This window comes from Marmota monax, unplaced genomic scaffold (assembly GCF_021218885.2).
Source record: "Marmota monax isolate L192 unplaced genomic scaffold, Marmota_monax_Labrador192_F-V1.1 WCK01_AAM20220418_F8-fsc00003, whole genome shotgun sequence".
NCBI lineage: Eukaryota > Metazoa > Chordata > Mammalia > Rodentia > Sciuridae > Marmota > Marmota monax.
The window spans coordinates 29,606,754-29,625,909 of record NW_026694084.1 but is presented as its reverse complement, the minus strand read 5'-3'; the positions used below and the strand labels follow the sequence as shown (position 1 = coordinate 29,625,909).

The following is a 19,156-nucleotide window of genomic DNA, read 5'->3' as shown; positions in this document are numbered from 1 at the left end:
TTCCATGATTCCATTCATTTTGCACTGGCTCATCAACCCACTTCCCCCAGCATCCTGCAACTTTATCGAACTCAGCATTCCACTGCAGGATACGTCCCCGACTCTTCTTAATTACATATTTGGCTATATGCGATCATGACTCCGTGTTACAGTCCTGACATGACGGAAAGAGCTTCTTCTCAGAAGGTTGCAGCAGCAGCTTTCCCGTCCCAAAGAGCGCTTTCTAGGGCCTGGCGCTGGGTTAGGCCTGCCAGCGAACAAGTCCCCGGGGAGTGGAGGTGCAATCTCCGTTCCGGGCGCTCGGACCGTTCGCCTGGCGGGATGCTGACCATCCCTGTCTGCGCTGCGACTGGCGGCCAGGGGCGGAGAAGGTACTCCATGTGTCCGGGAGGCGGAGGGCCCGCCCGGCGCCGCCTGCAGCCCGCCCTCCCTGCCGCGGGCGCTCCACGCGCCTCCCGGGCGCGCGCTCCCAGCCCCGCCCGCGTGCGGCGGACGCACGGCCGCGAGCGCGCGCCCTCCCCGCGCATCCGCGTCGGACGCACGGCCGCGAGCGCGCGTGCGCCCCTCCGAACGTCCCCGGGAACCCAGCCAGAGCGAGCGCCGGGGCCAGGCGCGCAGGAGTGAAAAGGAGGCGGCGGCCGCGGCTGCGAGCAACAGATCCGGGCGCCTAGAGCAGACCTTTTCTGCTGCTGGGCCATTTCCTTTTAATTTCAAAAAATAAATAAATAAGTAAAATTTGAAAATCTTGCATTTTTAAATGGCGCTGGCCCCGGGTCAGCAGGAGGTTTTCTCTGCATCAAGATGGGCTTTGCCGTTTCCGTCGTGGGCACTTGTGATGGCCTGATTGTCAGTCTTCTGTGGGCATTTTTGAGGCCAGAAGCCGAGCACTGCATGTAGGCGAATTACCCTACAGAACGGTTTGGCTTTTAAAATTTTTGTTATTATTTTGGGCAGAGAACAGTCGATCTCGTGCATTCCGTCCGCTCTGCAGAAGAGGCGGAGAGTCGTTGGTTGGGTCGCTTAGAACGTGAAATTCCTCCCGGGGTGAGCGAGCCCCGGCCCCGCGCGCAGTCCAGCGGCCACGCGAGTGTGTCCTCCCTGCCGGCGCCGGGAAAATGGAGGCTGTGATTGAGAAGGAATGCAGCGCGCTCGGAGGCCTCTTCCAGACCATCATCAGCGACATGAAGGTAGGACGCCGGGGTCGCGACTGCTGCAGCCGCGGCGCACTGACCTCGCCGCGGGGCTTCGCCTCCACCTCCCGCAAGCGGCCCGGCCCTTGCTTGCGCGGTGGCAGTCGGCCACCTGCGGGAGCGCCGGCCGGGGTGTCACCTGCTTACTCGGGGCGCTGTTACCCGCTCTACTGGATCACTGGGCGGGCGACTTCCCTGGGGAGGTTTGATGCCCCCTGCCATCTCCCTGCTCATTGTCCCAGGGGGCGGCACCATCTGGTTCCTCTGGGGGTTCATGGCCCTGGCTCCAAGTTTTCCATTGTCTGTTCCTGGACTGAGTGTCTGAGACCCGTGGAGGTTGGATACCCCGCGGACACCAGATTCCCGGGTTCGGGCGGAGGCGCCTGGCACGGTGGTGGGGAGGGATTCGGGGTTCTGCCTGGTCGCAGGAAGGAGTCTCCCCGGCCTGGGAGACCAAAAGGAGGCCTCCTCCTTCCTTGGCTTTCAAGTATACCTGCTGTGGTGGGATCAGAGCAAATTAGTTATTAATTAGGCTGTTCCAAACTGGTGAGGGCGTGCATGCCTTCTCTCAACCCTCCCCCGGGACGCGGGGCAGAAGTTCCCAGGGAAGCCTGGCAGGAGTCCTTAAGCTGAGGCTTCCAGCCTGAAGGCAAGATTGGGGTCCCCTAAGCAACTATGTCTCTCTCCCCCCGCCAAAAAAAAATACACATAAAAGAAAGAAAAAGAAAACCCCACACCCCACTCCTGGTTTTCTTTTGGAAGGATTGTGGAGATTGTGTGCGTGCGTGTGCGCGCGCGTGTTTGTTGGGGGCGGGGAGGAACACCCTGGCTTTTTCCTGCAAAGGGTGGGACTGGAGATAACCTGATCCTCGGATGTGGATTTTCTGGTGCATTGAGATAGATCAGGGCCCTCCCTGTGTTACTCATCCAGAGGAAATATAACCAAGCGTGCTAGCTGGCTGGAGGTGGGAATTGGGGGCGGTGGGGGGAATGTATTTTTCATGTGTATTTAGGGAGCTTCTCTTTGGCTCCAGCCCAGCCCCAGTTTGCCTCGACAGATCCGGGGAGGTGGTGTTTAATTAAAAGCTCGGCTTCCAAAAGAGTGGGCAGGTTTGGAAAGCCATGCTGGCGGGTGGGTGTGGACAGCCCCTCTTCAGCCACTGCCTGGCGCCTGGAGGAGCTTTTGTCTGATGAAGTGTAAGGTTTGGAGAGGCTTCTGCCTCGGAGATGGACTTTGGGAAGGAATGCTCAGCTGTCACAGCCTGCCTCCCCCTTCTAGAACCAACTGCTACCTAGCAGAGGGTGAACTTTGCCAAGGTGCCTCCTCCTGGTCTTGTCCATTTTGAAATCCTTCCACAGATCTTGTGCCTTTTGTCAGAAATTGACATTCGTGTAGCCTAATCTGCAGCCAGACCCTGCTTGCCCAGGAATGCCTCTAATCCAGTCACTTGGAATTAGATGGATTAGTCCCACTTCAAAGACAGCCCCTTTCATTCCTTTGCTCCCAATCCACATTGAATCATTGAAATGCTCTTTTGAACAAAGATTGGTCCCCTTTCCTTGGACTCTGGTATTTATTGTTAACTTAAATTCCTCAGGCCCTATAGTCAAACAAATTTGGTTGGAAGCACACATGGTATATTCTTATCTCCAGAGGATGAATTTGAGATGGGTTGGTAAAACAGCTTGTGTTTTTTGGAGGAGCTAAATGGAGGTTTCCAGTCTGGGATCTAAATGACCTGCTCACTGCAGTCCCAGAGTGGTCACACCTGGAGTTTTCCTCTTTGTTCTTTAATCCAGAATCTAGGCTCAGTTCTTTCCATTCACTGGTTTGAATCCAAAGCCCTTCAGAAGGTAATCCTGTCCTAAGGGTGGGTTCTCCTGCCTTCTACCTGCTATCCTCTGGCTGCCTGGCAGTGTGCTCTGCCCAGAGATTCATGGTGCTTCATGGTGATACCGTGGTGTTCTCTCTCTCTCCATATATATATATATTTTTTTTTCAAGGTTTCAGAAATAAAGAGCTCTTATTTAATGCTCCTTTAATGCCAAATCTGGAGTTTCTGGGTCTTTCCCTTTGAGTTTTTGTAGGTTTGTTCTACATTCTGTGGGAAGGCATTTATTTTAAAGGTTTTTGTTTGTTTGCTTGTTTTGTCTTGGCAGTAAAAGATTTTGAAAGCAAGGTGGAATGGAATACTAAACCACGCAGAATTTTAGACTTTGCAGGGAGAAGAGGGATAAGGAAAAAAAGAGACAAGGTGTCTGATTTGCAAGGTTATTTCTACATAAGACAAATTACTAAGTATTCTCATAGACTTTTCTTCCTAAAATACTTCTTCATGGATTACATGGCAGTGATATTTTAAAAGGGAAGTTCAAGAAAATGAAAATGTGGCTACCTAGGAGAAGCAGTGTCAAGTGCAGATGTATGGGGTGGCCAGTGGTAAAAGTCAGTTTTTAATGTCTGGAGTCAGGTGACTTTCTAATGACCTGTGTGTCCTCTTTTTCTCTTCTTAAGACTCCCATGATGAGTTTATCACATCTCCTTTCTTTTTGCTTTGAGGGAGAATCATAAATGTTGAGAACCCATTTGGATTGCCATCTTGATAGTGTTCAGTTTTGTTTTGTTTTTCCTTAGAAATGATGTTGTGCAGGGGTGAGGAAAGGGTAGGAAAATGGTTTTATAAGTAGCATTTGTTTCTTCAAAATGTATGGCAGCACAGGAAGGGAGTCAATTTCCTCTTTGGAGAAAAAAAAAAAGAAAACAGAAAAATGAAATAATTTCCAGGCCTGATACCATTTGTCTTCTAAAACCAAAAAACCTCAAGACAAGGAAAAGCTAGAGAGGATTCTTTGTGCTTTTCTCCTAAAGATTCTTCATCAGTCTGGGTCCTTGGCTGTCAGGGTGTGTGTTTTGTCCTTTTTGGGGCTGGGTGTGAAAGGAATCCTTACTTTTCTTGGGATGAGATCTAGAACATGGAAAACAGGCTGCAGCTGTTAAATAACTTATTGATTCCTTGACTGGAGAGGACCTGGATCCTTCCCCTTCTCCCACCCTGCTGCAGGGTGGTGGTGGTCGCTGATGACCAGTGGTGTGCAGAATGGCTTATGGCCTGCCGTTCCTCCCATCACATAAATCACCCCTCTAGCCGTCAAGCGTGATTTGTCCTGAGGAGAAGGGAGACAGGGTATTCACGTGGCTGGAGGCAAGGCCCATGGTTGGCTTGTCTGGGGGAACAGTGGTCTGGAAGTGACTGGAGTTCCCTGGAATCTTCTGGGTGTCTGCCCAGGTTCTGGGGAGGATGGCTAAATACTGCTAACAGATGTGTGTTGTTGCTTTTAAGTAACCTAACCAGAATCTGGTGTTAGGGAATTTTCAAGACCTGGAGACTTGGCTGTCCAAACTTGGGGGGAAGCTCCTTCTGGGGATGTTTGTCTGTCTTTTAATAATTAACTGGGTAAAAAACAGAAAACACTGCATGCTCAAATCAAATATTGTCCTTGCCCTGGTTGCTCAAGTGTCAGCCTGTCAGGAGAGGAGTAGGCTGCTGCAGGCAGAACTTTGTCCGAGCTGGGGAGTGTGTTTTGGGCCTTATATAATATGATGGGGCGAGAGGCACCCAGCCACACCTGAGTGCTCTCCACTGCGTGCCTCTTTAGACAGGGTGTCCTGTTACCAGCACCTGTGCTGAGCAGAATAGGGGCCTTGTTCAGTTCCTCCCTCCGTTGGCTACCAGTATCTTCTGTGCTAAATTCTGCCTAAAATTAGAACTGCTAAAGGACTTCTTGAATTCCATGGAAATCTTTTTGTGGTTCGAAGGCATGTCATGATATTTTCCCTCCCTTATCATGAGATCAAGAATGTGGGTAGTGAGTGGGTCCAGCACTGGGAAATGATCCCAGGACTGTATTTTTTTTCCCCCCTTGTTGATCTGAGGTTCCTGTCAGAAGAAGGGTTCACTTCCTTGATATTTATTGAGGACCTACTATGTGGAATCTGTTTGCTACCCTGCCCTCCAAGAGCCTTGTGCGGCGGGCTGTGACCAGAATGTCATCATAGTATGGCAGTGTGGCCCGAGGGAAAAGACTTTCCTTGGATGCTTCAGGAAAAAACTTCTCTCTAGGAAGACACTGAAAGCCAAGCTCAGGCCTCAGCGGCCAGGTATTCTGAGGGAGGTGGGCCACTCTGTGTGAACGGTGACAGCCACACAAAGGCAGGACAAGCAGAGCCATTGTAAAGGACAGATGGGCCCTGTGTTGGCTTTTCTCTTAGCAAATGGTCGTGTTTGGCCAGGGTTTTACAGCTTCCTCATTTTGGGCCCATGGGAGAAAAAGCTAAAATAAAGATGTCATCAAATCAGCAGCAGGAACCACCCAGACTGGGTGCTTATTCAGAGATTTAGGGCCTCTTCTATGTAGATCGACCTTTTTTTTTTTTTTTTTTTAAGGTGTGAAACTTGTTGTCCTGGTTTGGAAAACTGTCATTTTGGGTCTTGGTTTAAATGTTTCTGTGGGAAAACCCCTTATCCCTCCTATTTAATCAAATTGTTTAGAACTTGTGGCTTCATGCCATGAACCTTTATGCTCTCAAATTCTGCAGTTCATAACTGCCCCAAATGGAGAGGAGGTTGTTCCTAGGTCACTGCTTGCATGGAAGGTCGGCTGAGCTTGGCTTCAACGTGGTTCAGCCATCTACCCATCTACCCATCGTTCAGCTTCTACCCATTCTGCGGTATTTCTTGAGCATCAGTTATGTTGCAGGCACCAAACTGTGTTCTAATTCTTGCAAGAAAAATACAGCATAATTTGTGTTTCTAAAGTGTGAACAGTATGCCCGCATCTTCCCGGCTGTTGACTGCCTGCCCTTTGACCTCTTCTTTTGCGTCTTGGCTGTAGGGAAAAAAAGGAAAAAGATAAAATGATATCTATCAATTTGGTGAGCTCATTTGAGGTTGTTAAAATGTGTGGAGGGTGAAAAGGTTGAAACTATTGATCCCTTAGAGGCTTCATCTATCATTTGTACCGAGGCTGTTTCCATCTTTGCAGACAGGTGAGAGCTGGCAAGGTTCCTCCTATAGTGAGATCATTTGATGTTCCCGAATTGGGGATGGCACAGTGAGGTCATTTTGAGTTCCCTGTTGCTTCTCAGAGAGGCCTTTGGGACGCTACCCCAAACCCATCCTGCTGCAAAAACAAAAGAAACACCTTACCCCAAACAGAACAGAAGCCAAAGGCCGGATTTAGCCTCTTAGGACATCAGACAAGCTGTATTTGGGGCTCCTTAAGCGGAACTGACTGATGCTTAAGCACTTGAACTCAGATTTGCAGATTGCATTGGTGATAGGGCCTTATTAAGTAGCAAACAGGAGAGACCAACAGAGTAAATTAATTGGCTGAGCCGCAAGGAAGCCTGTTGTATTTGATTGCAGAATTTCTCCCTTGAATTAGATGCAGCCTGCGGAATGTTTCATCTGAGCTTGTGCCACCACAACAAAGTAAAACAACAAAAACAACCAAATAACCAAAGAGCCATTCTTAGTGCAGATTCCTTCCAGAGCAGCTCTTTACTCCCCATGTGCTCCACCTCCAACCCTCTGGGAGGCCTTGGTGGGGTTCCCATTCATCTCTGCTTCCCTGTTTGGATGACTTGTGTTTTTACCTACTGTGCAAATGTGGGGGTCATGGTCGTATGAGATGCTCTGGTGTGCCACTTGCACATAGTAGGTGCTCATTGTTTTTTGTAATATTGAACACTGGGCCAGAAGTGATTTGTTGAGGACCTACATTGTGCTGAGTGCTCGGTGTGCATGATTTCATGTTGTTCTGTCATCCACCCACTTTCCAGATGAGAAAGCCAAGGCCTGGAGCGATTCGGTAACCTGTTTAAGGCCATAGTGAGGTGCAGCTGGTATTCGAACCTTGGCCTCTTTGACCCCAAAGCAGGAGCTCATTAGTGGAAGGTGGGAAGGGGGATTCATTTCTAGAGGGTGAGGGTGTGTATTCATTTCTAGATTGTGGCATTTCACTTGCCTGAGAACTGCAGGAGGCTCTCAGAGGCATCAGAGTCTTCTCTCTGCTTCTAGCTGGAGCCAGCCTGGAGACATGGGCTTAATCTCAAGGCTCTGAGGACCGTTGTGGGGTGGGCAGCTCTCATCCGGCCAGCACCTTTATGGAAAATGACCGGTTTATGATATGTCACACATTGTGGCTTCCTTTCTCCTCCCACTCAGCTGTCTTGTCCAACAGATGACTTGGCATACCCCTTGCCTCCTGTTTCCCTGGGTGTACAGAGGGTGGAGAAGCCTTGGGAACAGGCTCCAGCCTGTCACCCTCGGCTCCTATCCTTGTCCACACACAGAGCCCTTGGGGACTCCTCCGTGACTGCTTGTAGGTCCCTAGGTCCAGGAGACCACCTGTCCTGAGGCTAGGCTTCCTTGCAGGTTTGGCATCCGACCCCCACCACTGCCATATCATGTGAATTCACCAAGTTCACCCAAAGTTCACGTGACTCCTCAAAGGCAACTGCTTACCTTGAACTCATTTTGTGTCCAGCTCCGGAACTCTCTTATAAAAGAGCTTTCTGTGTTTAATTACGTCCCGGTAGCCCTCCAGTTTGGGCTGAGTCTGTTTGGAGAGGTTGATGGGCTTGGCCAGAAGTCCTCCTCCTGTGCCAATTCTTGGCATGGAAGGCCTTGGTCCCGGTTTCTAAGTGGTTTTTCTTTTCCTGTCTAGTTTAAGTGGGTGAAAAAAAAATCAATTGAGTGCCTTTTGAATTGTGTGTCTTTTTTATTTGCTTTCTTTCTCTTAGAATTGGACAGCAGCAAAAGTATTGGCCTGCTTAGCGCCAGCAGCTCTGGAGAGTTGGAGGTGGGAGGCAGGTATCATCTGGGCCTCTTCCTGACCACAAGACAGGGCTCTCCTGGGCCAGAGGAGTGGGTCTGGCCAAGGGAGGTTCTGGGCCGGTGCCCCCCTTTGGATAGAGGGGTGTGGTATAGGGAAAGCCCCACTAAGTTCCCTGGGAGCTTGAAGATAGGGGTCCCAGTCCCCAGAGGCTCTGATTCTGGGCTCTCAGGTGCATCCTGGGCACTAGGATTTTGAAAGCACCCCAGGGGATTCCTGCATGTAGCCAGGCTGAGAACCCCGTAGCTGTCAGGCTCCCTCTTAGACAATTTCAGCCCCCACAAAGTGTTTTCTTAAATCTTACCCAAGTCTGAATAAAAGCTTCTTTAGATGTTTGCACAACCACATGAATAGACTTCACACTTGAGCTTCAAGATGATCAAAATGATGTATTTTCTTATGTGTGTTTTACCACAACTGAAAATGAAAATTAAAAATGATAGCGAAATGTGAACGTGAATAAATTGCGTTAAGCATCAACAACAACAAAATACATCTTTAGAACACTTTGCGGTGTTTTTATTGATCTATAATAGTCCTGTTTGGTCTGCTTTTCTGTAATATGGAAATTGTCAGATCTGTTAACCACTAGCCACATGTGACGATGGAGTACATGCAGTGTGGTTAGTGAGATCAGGAACTGAATTTTTAATTTTATTTACTTTTAATTTGTTTAAATTTAAATAGCCATGTGAGGCTAGTGGCTTCTGGGTTGCACAACAGAGGTCTGGAACACCCTAGGGGAAGGTGTGCCTGCTTGGCCCTGCAGATTCCTGCTCACTTTCCACCTGCTGCTGGCCACTAAAGCTCTCCTGGACACATTCTGGAGCTTCTGCTGACCTTGGAATCAAAGGGATATGATTTCAAGTCCCGTGACAAGTTACGCCATCCCTCGAGCAGCCTCATTTTGCTCATCTGTAAAGTGGGTCTGACGAAGCACCTGCCTCATGGATTGCCCTGAGGATTCTGAAATGAGAGATGACTCATGAAGGTTCACCTGGTCCTGGTGCCCAGACACTCAGATGTCCCCAGTGGCTCTTACTGTGGATTTGGGGATGGAGGACTTTGAAGTCTCAAAACTCAGTGTAGTAATCATCTATACCCCTTCTTAGGGCAAGACTGCCCCACCCTATTCAGAGCTGTATTTAGAGCCTGCAGTGAGGCTTCTGGAAATGGAGAAGTTGAGTTGTTTTTTTTTTCTTGCTAAATAAATCACGGCTGAGTTCATTATAACCCTCCTCCGGCCCAGCAGGGCCTGTTTACCTTCCATTTCTTTATTTGCAAACCTCACTGTCTGTTTATAAGGGGAGGGGAGAACCTGGGGAGGGTCTGGCAAGGATCTTCAGGGCATTTATTTTAGCTTTGAGGGATAAGAAAAGTCTTACAGATGTTGAGGCCAAGGCGATGGGGGGCAGGGGGGCTGTGTTTTGTGTTTCTGCTGTTTTTCTGGGGTACCCAGGCAAAGTGGCCCTCACTTGCCTCTAGCCTGCCCTGTAGCAGCAGCTGGTACTGAGCTCAGGGCCTGGCCGTGTGGGGTCTTCCTGCCTGCTGCCCTCTGCCTTCACCTGGCTGCCAGGGCCCCTGTGATGTGGGCAGCTCTGTGCTCCCCAGCTTGGACTTGGCTTCCTTAAACATGTCCTTGCTCCTCCCCCTCCTGCCCTAGCCCTGCTCATCCTTCCAGGTCCATCAGAAAGTCCCCTCATCGCTGGCCCCTCCTCCTCTTCCAAGCTGGACACCCTACGGCATTTGTCACTGTTGACTCTGCCTAGTGCTCACTGCATTTTACTTTGAAAAGTGGCTTTGAAATCTGGCCCTGCCACTTTTAGCTCTGTTACTCTGGGCAAGTGACCCCACCTTCCTGAGCCTTGGTTTTCTGTAGATGAGGGTGAGGGAATGAAACTTCCCTCTTAAAGTCCCTCAGGTTAAATGAGGCAGTGCATAGGACAGGCTTGGGACTAAACAAGTGCCGATTAAAAGCTCTCCTGTGCCTTCCCAAGGCACCCCACTGTGGACTGAGTATCTCTAGTCCGAAGATCCAAAATCTGAAATCCAAAACCCTTTGAGCCCCAATAGGATGTTCATAAAGTTCTAGATTTGGGAGCATTTCGGATTTTAAGATTAAGGATGTGCAACTGGTACAGTCAATACAAATACCCCCCCCCAATCCCCAAGTGTCTGAAATCTGAAACACTTTTGGTTCCAAGCATTTTGGATAAAGGATACGTAATCTGTGATTCCGATGAGAGTGGCCCACTGATTAGCAGCAATCCAATGTTTCAGAAAAGACAAGAAAACAGTCTTCAGTTTGGAAATGCCACAGAGGCCAGAAGGCAGAGCTTTCTGGTTGCCAACCTGGAAATAATCTGACGGAATCCAGTGTCTGTATTCAACAAATAGCATGGCACAGCTGCTGTGGGCTGGGGCTGCAGGGCGGAGGAGGCACACCTGTGACCAGGACAGTCACAGTTCTCCCCCTGAAGTTGTTCATTCTAGAAGAGATGCAGGCGAGGAAAGGGGATTCAGTGTGATCCGCCTCATTGCAGAAGTCAGCACAAGCTTTTATGGGGCCCTGAGGACAGCTTCTGATTCCTATTTAGGGTGGGAGGACAGAGCTACAGAAGCCTTTTGGTCTAGGTGACACCCAAGCTGAGAACTGAGTTTTATTTTTCTTACTCAGTGAGCATTTCTGCGCCTGGCTCTACCAGCCACTGTTCTAAATGCCGGACAAAGGCAGACTCATTTAATCTCCCAGTGACCCAGGAGGTGGTTACGGTTGTTATTCCCATTTTATTGTAGCTATGGTAGTCCCCACTTGACGGGTGGGGAAACTGAGGCGCAGCTCATGACTTTGTCGCCTCTGTCATTTGCCAGCTGGGGTAGGGCTGGGAGTGGACAGGTGGGGTGACATCGCAGGGTCTGTGCTGGGCTGCCGCTGGAGTTCCTTTTCAGATTCCGATTTCTTTGATGATCTTGCTGTCCCTCTCCCTTCAGGAATCGGGATGAGCCAGACACGACATGGCAAAATCTAGGCTCCCCTCTGAGCTGCTCCACGAATCTTCAAGGGGTGTCCCTCTTTAAATAGAATCTGACCCAGCTGTTGACCTGAAATGTCTGGGCAGTTGACCCACCCGTGGGTGCCACCAACTTACCAGCAGAGAGAAGTACGCAGGGGTGCTGGGTGCACGTGGCCACACAGACACGATTGTCTTGCTGGAGGAAACCCCTTCTATCGGGTCACCCTGGCAGCAGCTCTGCACCCCCTGACGGAGTGAGAAACAGGAGGGGGGCGTTGCAGGAGGAGGCTGGAAATCCCATGGAATTAGTTCCCAGGGAGGCCTTCATGTCACTTCTGAGGCCCTCACCACAGCCACGCATGCTGCCATTAAGGAAGTCTTTGAGTTGGGTTTAATGGTTGCTCTTTGTTTTTGAAGTGAGTGTTTACCAATCTTCAAAGCCAGCTCCACAGCAGGATGTGATCTGGGGCCTGAATAATTGCATCTGACACCCCAATAGGAAGCAGGTAGCGGGGAGCGAAGCCAGGAGTTAGCCCATGGCCAAGCCCGGGGTCGGAGCGGCTGCTGGCAGGATTGAGGGCGTCTTGCAGCCAGGCCCCTGGAGGCTCCTGGAACCTGGGTCCCTGGGAACCTGGCCTCTTTGATGTTGTGCTGGCCTTAATTAGGGACACCCTAATTAAGTCACTGAGGAGGCAGCCTTTTCTTGAAAAAAAAAAAATTAGCAAAATGTTTTGAGAACATTTCATGAGGGATTACTTCTCAAAGATTATGTAAGTAATCAAAGTTAATGGAAGAAAACTAGAGCCTTCAATTAAGTAAAAAACCAGTCACCCAGAAGCACTCCATCACGAAGTGGGCTCTTCCACATGCTCACAGGAGTGCATGCATTTTAAACAAAGGGTCCATGAGGCCGACTGAAATGTCCTTTCTGCCTAGCAACCCAGTGACCTTGGGATTCCACGTGTGGAGATGTAAGCCATGCTCCTTCCAATGGCTGTTTCATGTTACATTTCTGTGCCTGTAATTAACTCATTTGACACATTTGAGGACCTACTGTGTGTTGGCCTCTTTTTGAAGTGCTGCGGATATAGCAGTGAACAAAATGCATGTTCTCGTGAGTGGGGGTGGTGAAATGAGTCAGTTCTCTTGTGCACTGAGAGGATTCTGTGTAATGGGAGAAGCAGGGCAGTGTGGCTGCCTTCCAGTAGAGTGTCAAGGGAGGGCCTCACAGAAGACGACATTTGAGGGACAACTTAAGTACTGTGGATATTGGGGAAGAATGTTCCAAGCAAGAAATGAGCATGTGCAAAAGCCCTGAGGTAGGGAGCCTATTCCTTACTTGTTTGTATTTTGATTGTGTTTAGTTTTTTGCAGATTATAAGCAACACTGCTGTAAGTATATCCTTGTAGCTAGATACTGGAGGAGTTTATCCTGGAAAAAAGTTATGCACTTTTAAAGGCTTTTGAAGCCCATTCCTGAACGTCTTTCAGAGAGCCTGTCTCAGTTCCCATTGCTGTGTATGAGTGCTCAGCCCAGCATTACTTTGGAAGGAGCTAGAAGTGGACATTGGGGTGAGAAATTGCTGAGGCCCCAACTTCTAAAGGCCCAGAGGATCATGTGACATTTTATGTCTGGCAGAGATTCTCAAATCTTCCTGTATGTGTAGTTTTTGGTGAGCAGAGAACCTCTGGCAACTGTGCTAAAAATGATCCCCCGGGTCCCATTCCCAGAGATGGTGCAGATCTGGGGTGGGGCTCAAGAATCTGCAGCTTTCACAAACACTCGGCTGATTCTCTTTAGGTCTTTCTGGGATTGCACCGTAAGTAGGTGATTCAGGCCACCCAGAGCCATTGAGCACTTCCTTTGCAGAAGGACCCCCTCCTCTTTGGACCCCCACCCAGATATACCTAGAATGAGTTTCAGGTGGACACAGTGAATCCTGTGCTCAGACATAGCCGCTCCTCTCTGCTTCCCTTCCTGTGCTAATTCCATCTTCTGCGGGAACTTCTTCCTTTCTCCCTCCTTTCTGTTCTTTCTTTGCCAGGAACATTCCCACTATCCTTTGAGATCCAGTGAGGTGTCACCCCTCTCTGGGGAGCTTGTATCACTTCTAGTACTTGCTACTAGAGGATGCTGCCCTTCAGGGCCTTGGGATAGATGGCGTCCATGGCTTTTCTACCAGACCGAGTTTCTCAGCCCATCTGCTGTTCTCTCTCTGCATGGCCTCCCGTGTCTGTGCGTGGTCTGTGCATAGAAGGTGCTCATGAAACGTCCCAGTCAGGAAGACTGGCCTTGTGTGCCGACTTACAGTGTCGAGTTCCTGTGTTCATTACTGCTGGTGATGACTTGCTGTGGGGAGAACTGACCATCAGCCTCCCTTACAGATGAAGACAGGGCAGTGGCAGGCGATTAAGCAACTTGCCTGAGGTCACCCAGTGAGTGGATCTGAAGTTGGGTGGACTGACCCTAGAGTTGTGCTTTTAACCACCGGACCGCACTGACCCTTCCAGATTCTCAAAGGGGCCCTTTTATCCAGGCAAGGAGAACGACAGCCAGTGGAGAGACACCTCTTTTGGTGATGTTCGTGGCCTGTGACTCTTCACTGGCCACCAGGGAGTCACTCCTGGCAGCCCAGGGTGAGAGTTGGGTCCTGGAGGAGACGCCATTTCTACTCCAAAGGGGAAGTAGGTTTCGTGGAAGATGGCGGAGCACGGAGTATGTGTTGTGCAAAGGCCAAGGCCTGGCGGAGGCTGTGCCTGCCTGGGAGTCTCCAGTTTAGAAGGGGGGTCAGGGTGAGCTGCTCAGTTAGGGGAGCAAGCTGAAGCCCCAGCCTGATTCTCTCTAGGGCAAGTGTCTTGGCCCGACTGTCCAGGGTGCTGGAGAGATTGGCCACAAGAGGGACACATCCCTAAAGGCAGAAGCGGGTTGGGAGTTAGTGGAGGCAGCTCCTCCCTGAGAGGGAGGGCACATCTCAGGGAGGGGTGACCGCTTGGAGTAAGGGTAGCAACATGGCACTTCTAGGGGGCAGGTCCCCGTGTCTTCTGCTTAGGTTCCTTATCTCATATGGACGTTGGAAGAGAGGAACAAACAAGTGGAGCAATGGCTTTGAGCCTTGGAATGGGGCAAAGGTGAGAGGGGTAGATATTTGTTATTCTGGGGAGGCTTCAGTGCACACAGGCGCTTATCATGAGCCCTCGGGTAAAGCAGCAGCCCTACACTAGAGGGTTACACAGCGAGTTCTAGATTTCCAGATGTGGAGAATCAGCCAGTCTCAGGTGAACGTGTGGAACAATTTCATTTTAAAAATAACCGGGCAAATTTAGCAGCAGATGAGGCTATGGACAGGGGGCGAGAGCAGACCCCCCTCTGGCTTTGGGCCAATTACTTACCCTTTCTGTGCCTATTTCTCGGTGGCAAGAAGGACAGTGTTACACGTGGTTACCTCCAGCTGGCCTCCCAGGGTTGCCGTGAAAGTCCTTTATGCACCAGGTCTGTCCACAGTGAGGGGATGCTCATAAGGTCAGGCTGGACCCCTAAATGGCTCGCAGGGTTTCCTCTCGAAAACTTGGTTGTGCAAATGTAAGGCAGCAGCGTCTTACTGCCTCTGCCCCTCTCTTTTTTGGTGGGAAGGACTCTCTCAAATGATAAGGGAGGTCACATGCTGTGAAAATCCAGGTGGGGAAGGGACCCATGAATTTGGGGAATGGAAGGGAGAGGTAGAGGGGTCCATTTAAAAAAAATGTGGAACATGAAGCAGATACACATTTTGCAAAAGTTGGAAGGTAGACCCAGAAACCTGGGTGCCATTATGGAACACCCCACAGATGCCTGGGTACTTGGACCTGGTGTGGCCAGCAGTGTCCAGTAGAGCTTTCAGTGCAGAAAGCCATTCTAGGTCTCCTGCCCAGTACTCTGGATGCTTGCTGCACATGGCTCTGAGCCCTTGAAGTATGACTGTTGGGACTGAGAAACTGAATATCACTTTTTTTTTTTTTTTTGTGCCTGGGATTGAATTAGAAGTGCGTAACCACTGAGCCATATCCCCAGACCATTTTTTTTTAAATATTTATTTTTTAGTTATCGGCGGACACAACATCTTTGTTTGTATGTGGTGCTGAGGATCGAACCTGGGCCACATGCATGCCAGGCGAGCGCGCTACCGCTTGAGCCACATCCCCAGCCCCCCCAGACCATTTTTTATTTTTCATTTTGAGACAGGGTTTCACTAAGTTGCTTAAGGTCTTGCTAAGTTGCTGAGGCTGGCTTTGAACTTGGGATCCTCCTGCCTCAGCCTCCTGAGCCACTGGGATTATAGGGGATATCACATTTTATTTCATTCCAGGGAATATCACATTTTTAAAATTGAAATTTAAATAACCCCATGTGGCTGGTGGATGGTTCAGGATAGACTGAAGAATGCTTACTTTTAAGTAGAGAACTTTAAAAAAAAATGAAATAGCCTTGAAGATCGGGTTGCCATAATTGTTTAGTTGTTAAAATTTTAAGGGAGACACGCCCATATGTCAGAATACAGCCTGGGCGTCAGACCTCGTGGGTGGGTGAAGGAAGCACTGGATGCCCTTGACTGAAAGCGTCTTGTTGTTACAAATGGAGCCTTGTGCGAGGGCTGGTCGGAGCACCTTTTGTGATTAGGTCTTCCTTTTCATTGGCGTGTTTATTGCTGGTGTGCTTGGGCAAGTGGGTGAGGGCGGGTGGGCAAGGAGGCAACCATTGATTATCCCCCAGGCTGTCATCGCCGAGATGGACAGGGATAATTAGTGGATTAGGCAAGCCCCAATCAGAGAATAAAAGCCCAGGGCTGGTGTTGATGGTGGCTGGGCTCACCCGGGCCTTTCATCTGGGGATCTTAGGAGCCCTTCATCTTGCAGGCTGGGGTGGGGAAGTGTGGTTTTGGGGACACAGCTGTGACAGGCATTCCCAGACCCTGCCCCTCATTCTGCACATCCACTTCTGGAAGCTGAGCAGACTCCTGCCTTCTGCGTGAAGCAGGGAGGTGTCCTGGATGCTGGGCGTGGGCAGGAAGGGTCCTGGCTCCTCTGGGGTGTCTTTGCTTTCCATATCCCTGGAGTCTGAACTCTCCGAGGGGTTCTGTCGGCTGCCCTCCTCATGCTCACCCTGCTGAGGTTCCTGCAGACCTGGGGAGGGGCGTGGTGGCAGGGGCGGTGCTCCATCCAGAGAGGTTATGGAGAAGCTGATTTCCAGTATCCACAGAAAACCTGAAGAAGAGACAAAAAATGTCCATAATTATACCATACGATGGAAACTGTGTGTCCTGGTGTGTTTCTATCAGCCTTTTCTACACAGGGAATTTTTCTTTGTTCTGTGTTTTCTTTTTCTGTGGTTGAGGATCCTGTGCCTTTCTGAGGTGACAAACAGCTGTCCCTGGGCCTCTGGGTCAGAATCAGGTGTCGCATGATCCAGGAATCTTGCTGCCTGCTCTACTGTGGGCTCTTGTAGGACCCAGGGATCTAAAGTAGGGCCCATTGACTGTGTGAGCCACTTTCTGCAGCCCCAGGGCTGGGCTGGGCTGGGCCTTGAGTCAGGCTGGGTCTTGAGTCAGGCTGGGTCTTGTGGTTGCTTAGACTCCCCAGAATCAGGGAACGCTTAGGTTTGCAAAGTCAGACAGATCTGGCGTCACGTGGCAGCCTGGATCCCTTCACTGCAGTCTCTCTGGGTCTTAGTCTCCTCAGCTGTAAAATAATAGCACCTGCCTCGCAGGGTTGTGAGTGTGGACTGAGGCTGTGCCCCTCAGAGTGTGGCTGGGCCCAGCAGCAGAGGTGCTCAGGTCACATGCCTGCAACACCCCAGCTGTGGCCGTGTCAGTTAAAGTTAGAGAAGTGCAGGTGGATGTCCTTGGTGCCCAGCAGCTGTTCAGAAAACGCTCGTGCTTAATGATGATGCTTGTCAAAGTGAACAGGGAGCCGTCCAGTCCTGGGTGCCTTGGATTCTCCTCAGCTGTGACCATGGCCATCCAGCCTCTGTCTGGCATCTTCTGACCAGGACAAAGGCCTTTGAGCTGGAACCCACGAGCCTGTGCCCTGCTAGCCCCTGTTTTATTCTCCATTAAATCGAATCCCTCCTTGTGGGGGTCCTGCTGGGCGCCCAGACCGCAGTCCCCAGCCCCGGTTCCCTGTGTGGCCGTGTGGTGTTGAATTCCCTCAGCTGTCCCTCGAGGTTCTGCTGTCGCAGCAGGGCCAGGCTGGGCCAGGCGGCTGCTGCATTATTGATGGAGCCCGTTAACCAGCCGTGCTGATGAGTTACCCGCAGTCCCTTCTCCCTCGCCGTGTGTGGGATGCCATCGGGGCCTCTGTTTAATACAAAGCAAAGCCAAACAGAACCCCGAGCCAGAACGGCTGCTGGCTGGCTCCCGCGCCCTGCGTCAGGCACACGCCTGGGCCTCCTGGCTCTGGGGCCCGTGGAAGATGAGGAGGGATAGGAGGAGGGGGCCCTGGGATTTCCCAGTGTCCACCTTGAGGGCGGGGAGGGAAGGCCACCCGGGGGTGGGTGAAGGTGGCAGCCTAGCCCTTGAGGAGTGGAGGGAGATTAGGCAGCCTCGTCCTCAAGAGTAAAACCTGAATTCATTATTTTCCTCATTCCCAAAGGGATGAGGCCACTGCCATTTATGTGACTACAAGCTAGCTTCTCCTGTCACCTGACAGGCCTGGAGTTGACGTTACCAGCTGAAGGAAGGCCACCCTGATCTTTCTCTGCTGTCCCATTTGTGGCTGAGCTTTGGACTTTGCCCTTGAGGGATGCCCTTGTGGCCTTGTCCTCTTTCCTCCAGTGGACATGCACACCCAGTCCCCGGGGAGAGCCGGCCGTGTCTCCTGCTCACCTGTCATGGTGCCAGCCGAGCCTCTTCCTGGAAGCACTTTTCTCCTCCCTCCACCTCTCTGACCTTGTTCTGTGGTTTGGAAGGGAAGACCTTGGGCTCAGGGGAGGGGAATCAGTGGTGTAATAAGTGGAGGGAGGAAGAGTGGGCGGAAAGAAGTGTGCCAGGGAATGTTCTGGAAGAGGTGACCTTTGAATGAGGCAGTGACCGCTGAGGAGACTTCTCAAGATTGTTTGGATATCCTGGAGATTGGAAGAGAAGAGGGCCACAGGGTGCTGTTGGGGGAGCCTGGTGGGCACTTGCTGGGTGGCTGTAGCAGTGTGAATCAGGTCATGTGGCCGGGGAAGCCCCTCTCACCTGGACTGTGCGGCTTGACCAAGACAGGCTAGTTTGTGTGCTCTGAGCAGCCTGCTGTCCCTCCTGTTCCTTTGAGAAGGCCCCTTCCCTTTCCCTGGGAACCTGGGGACAGTGAGTTCTGTGTCTAAAACCCACCTAGGGCTCCCGGGTCTCTCAAGAGCCCAGACCTTGCCTGGCTCCTGGGAAGAGAGACTTCCTCCCTTTGCCTCTGACTTTGGGCAGAAGCAGAACCTGGGTGCTCAGCTGGACCTTTCTAGTCTCTGATTTTGGTGTGTCTGGAAAGTAATGAACACTTTATGTCCCTTTTGGTGAGCACCCCTGGGTGGGTCAGTGTTGAGATGTAGTCTCCATGACTCGGGATGCGTTCCTAGGGATTTCTTCCACTCTGGACAGCACTCCTCAGAAATGCTGTGGGGCTCTCTTGCGATGGCTTCCGGTGACTTCTTGGTCAGCAGGTGCAGATTGGAAAATTATGGACTGTATTGGAGTCACTTTCTGAAAGGATTCTTGGTGCATCCAGGGTCCTGGTTTGCAGGTTCCTTTTGAAACTTGAGCGTGGCCTTCTTTACCAGTCTCCTAGTAAAAGACCCAGAGTTTTCTCTCTGTTGCCTTTTATCTTTCAAAAATCGCCCTTTTCCTCCTTTCCCACATCCTGTAAGCTTTTGAATTTTTATAGTAAAACTACTTTCAGGTGGGAAGAAACTTTTTTATATCCTTGAAAGAAACTTATAAAAAAATCTGGAACAACCCAAGCTCACCTTCCTTTTAAGTTTTAATAACATTTACGCACTTTTTTTCCTCTCTCGTCTCTCAACAAGGGGGTTTTTGTCTTCTGTTCTTAGAA

The 19,156-nt window shown here is 50.5% G+C and overlaps 1 protein-coding gene and 1 long non-coding RNA gene across 10 annotated transcripts in view; one reads left to right on the top strand and one right to left on the bottom strand.

The window, feature by feature from the left end:
• Positions 1-597: 597 nt before the first annotated feature.
• The window catches only part of Mtss1 (MTSS I-BAR domain containing 1), a 154,788-nt gene continuing 136,229 nt past the window's right edge, over positions 598-19,156 (top strand). For 3 of the 9 annotated variants that reach the window (XM_058585720.1, XM_058585716.1, XM_046464961.2), the window contains exon 1: positions 598-1,187. In XM_058585720.1, the coding sequence (XP_058441703.1) occupies positions 1,116-1,187 (72 nt within the window). In that variant the 5' untranslated portion in view covers positions 598-1,115. Of the gene's footprint in view, positions 1,188-13,934; positions 14,231-19,156 lie in introns of those variants that run through there. The other 6 variants (XM_058585717.1, XM_046464955.2, XM_046464954.2 and 3 more) reach the window with 4 other exon arrangements.
• On the bottom strand, positions 15,571-18,049 carry LOC124107005 (uncharacterized). The gene is made up of 2 exons (XR_006856258.2): positions 17,959-18,049; positions 15,571-16,339 (listed from the first exon to the last, which is right to left on the bottom strand). It is a non-coding gene; the product is annotated as an uncharacterized LOC124107005 (long non-coding RNA).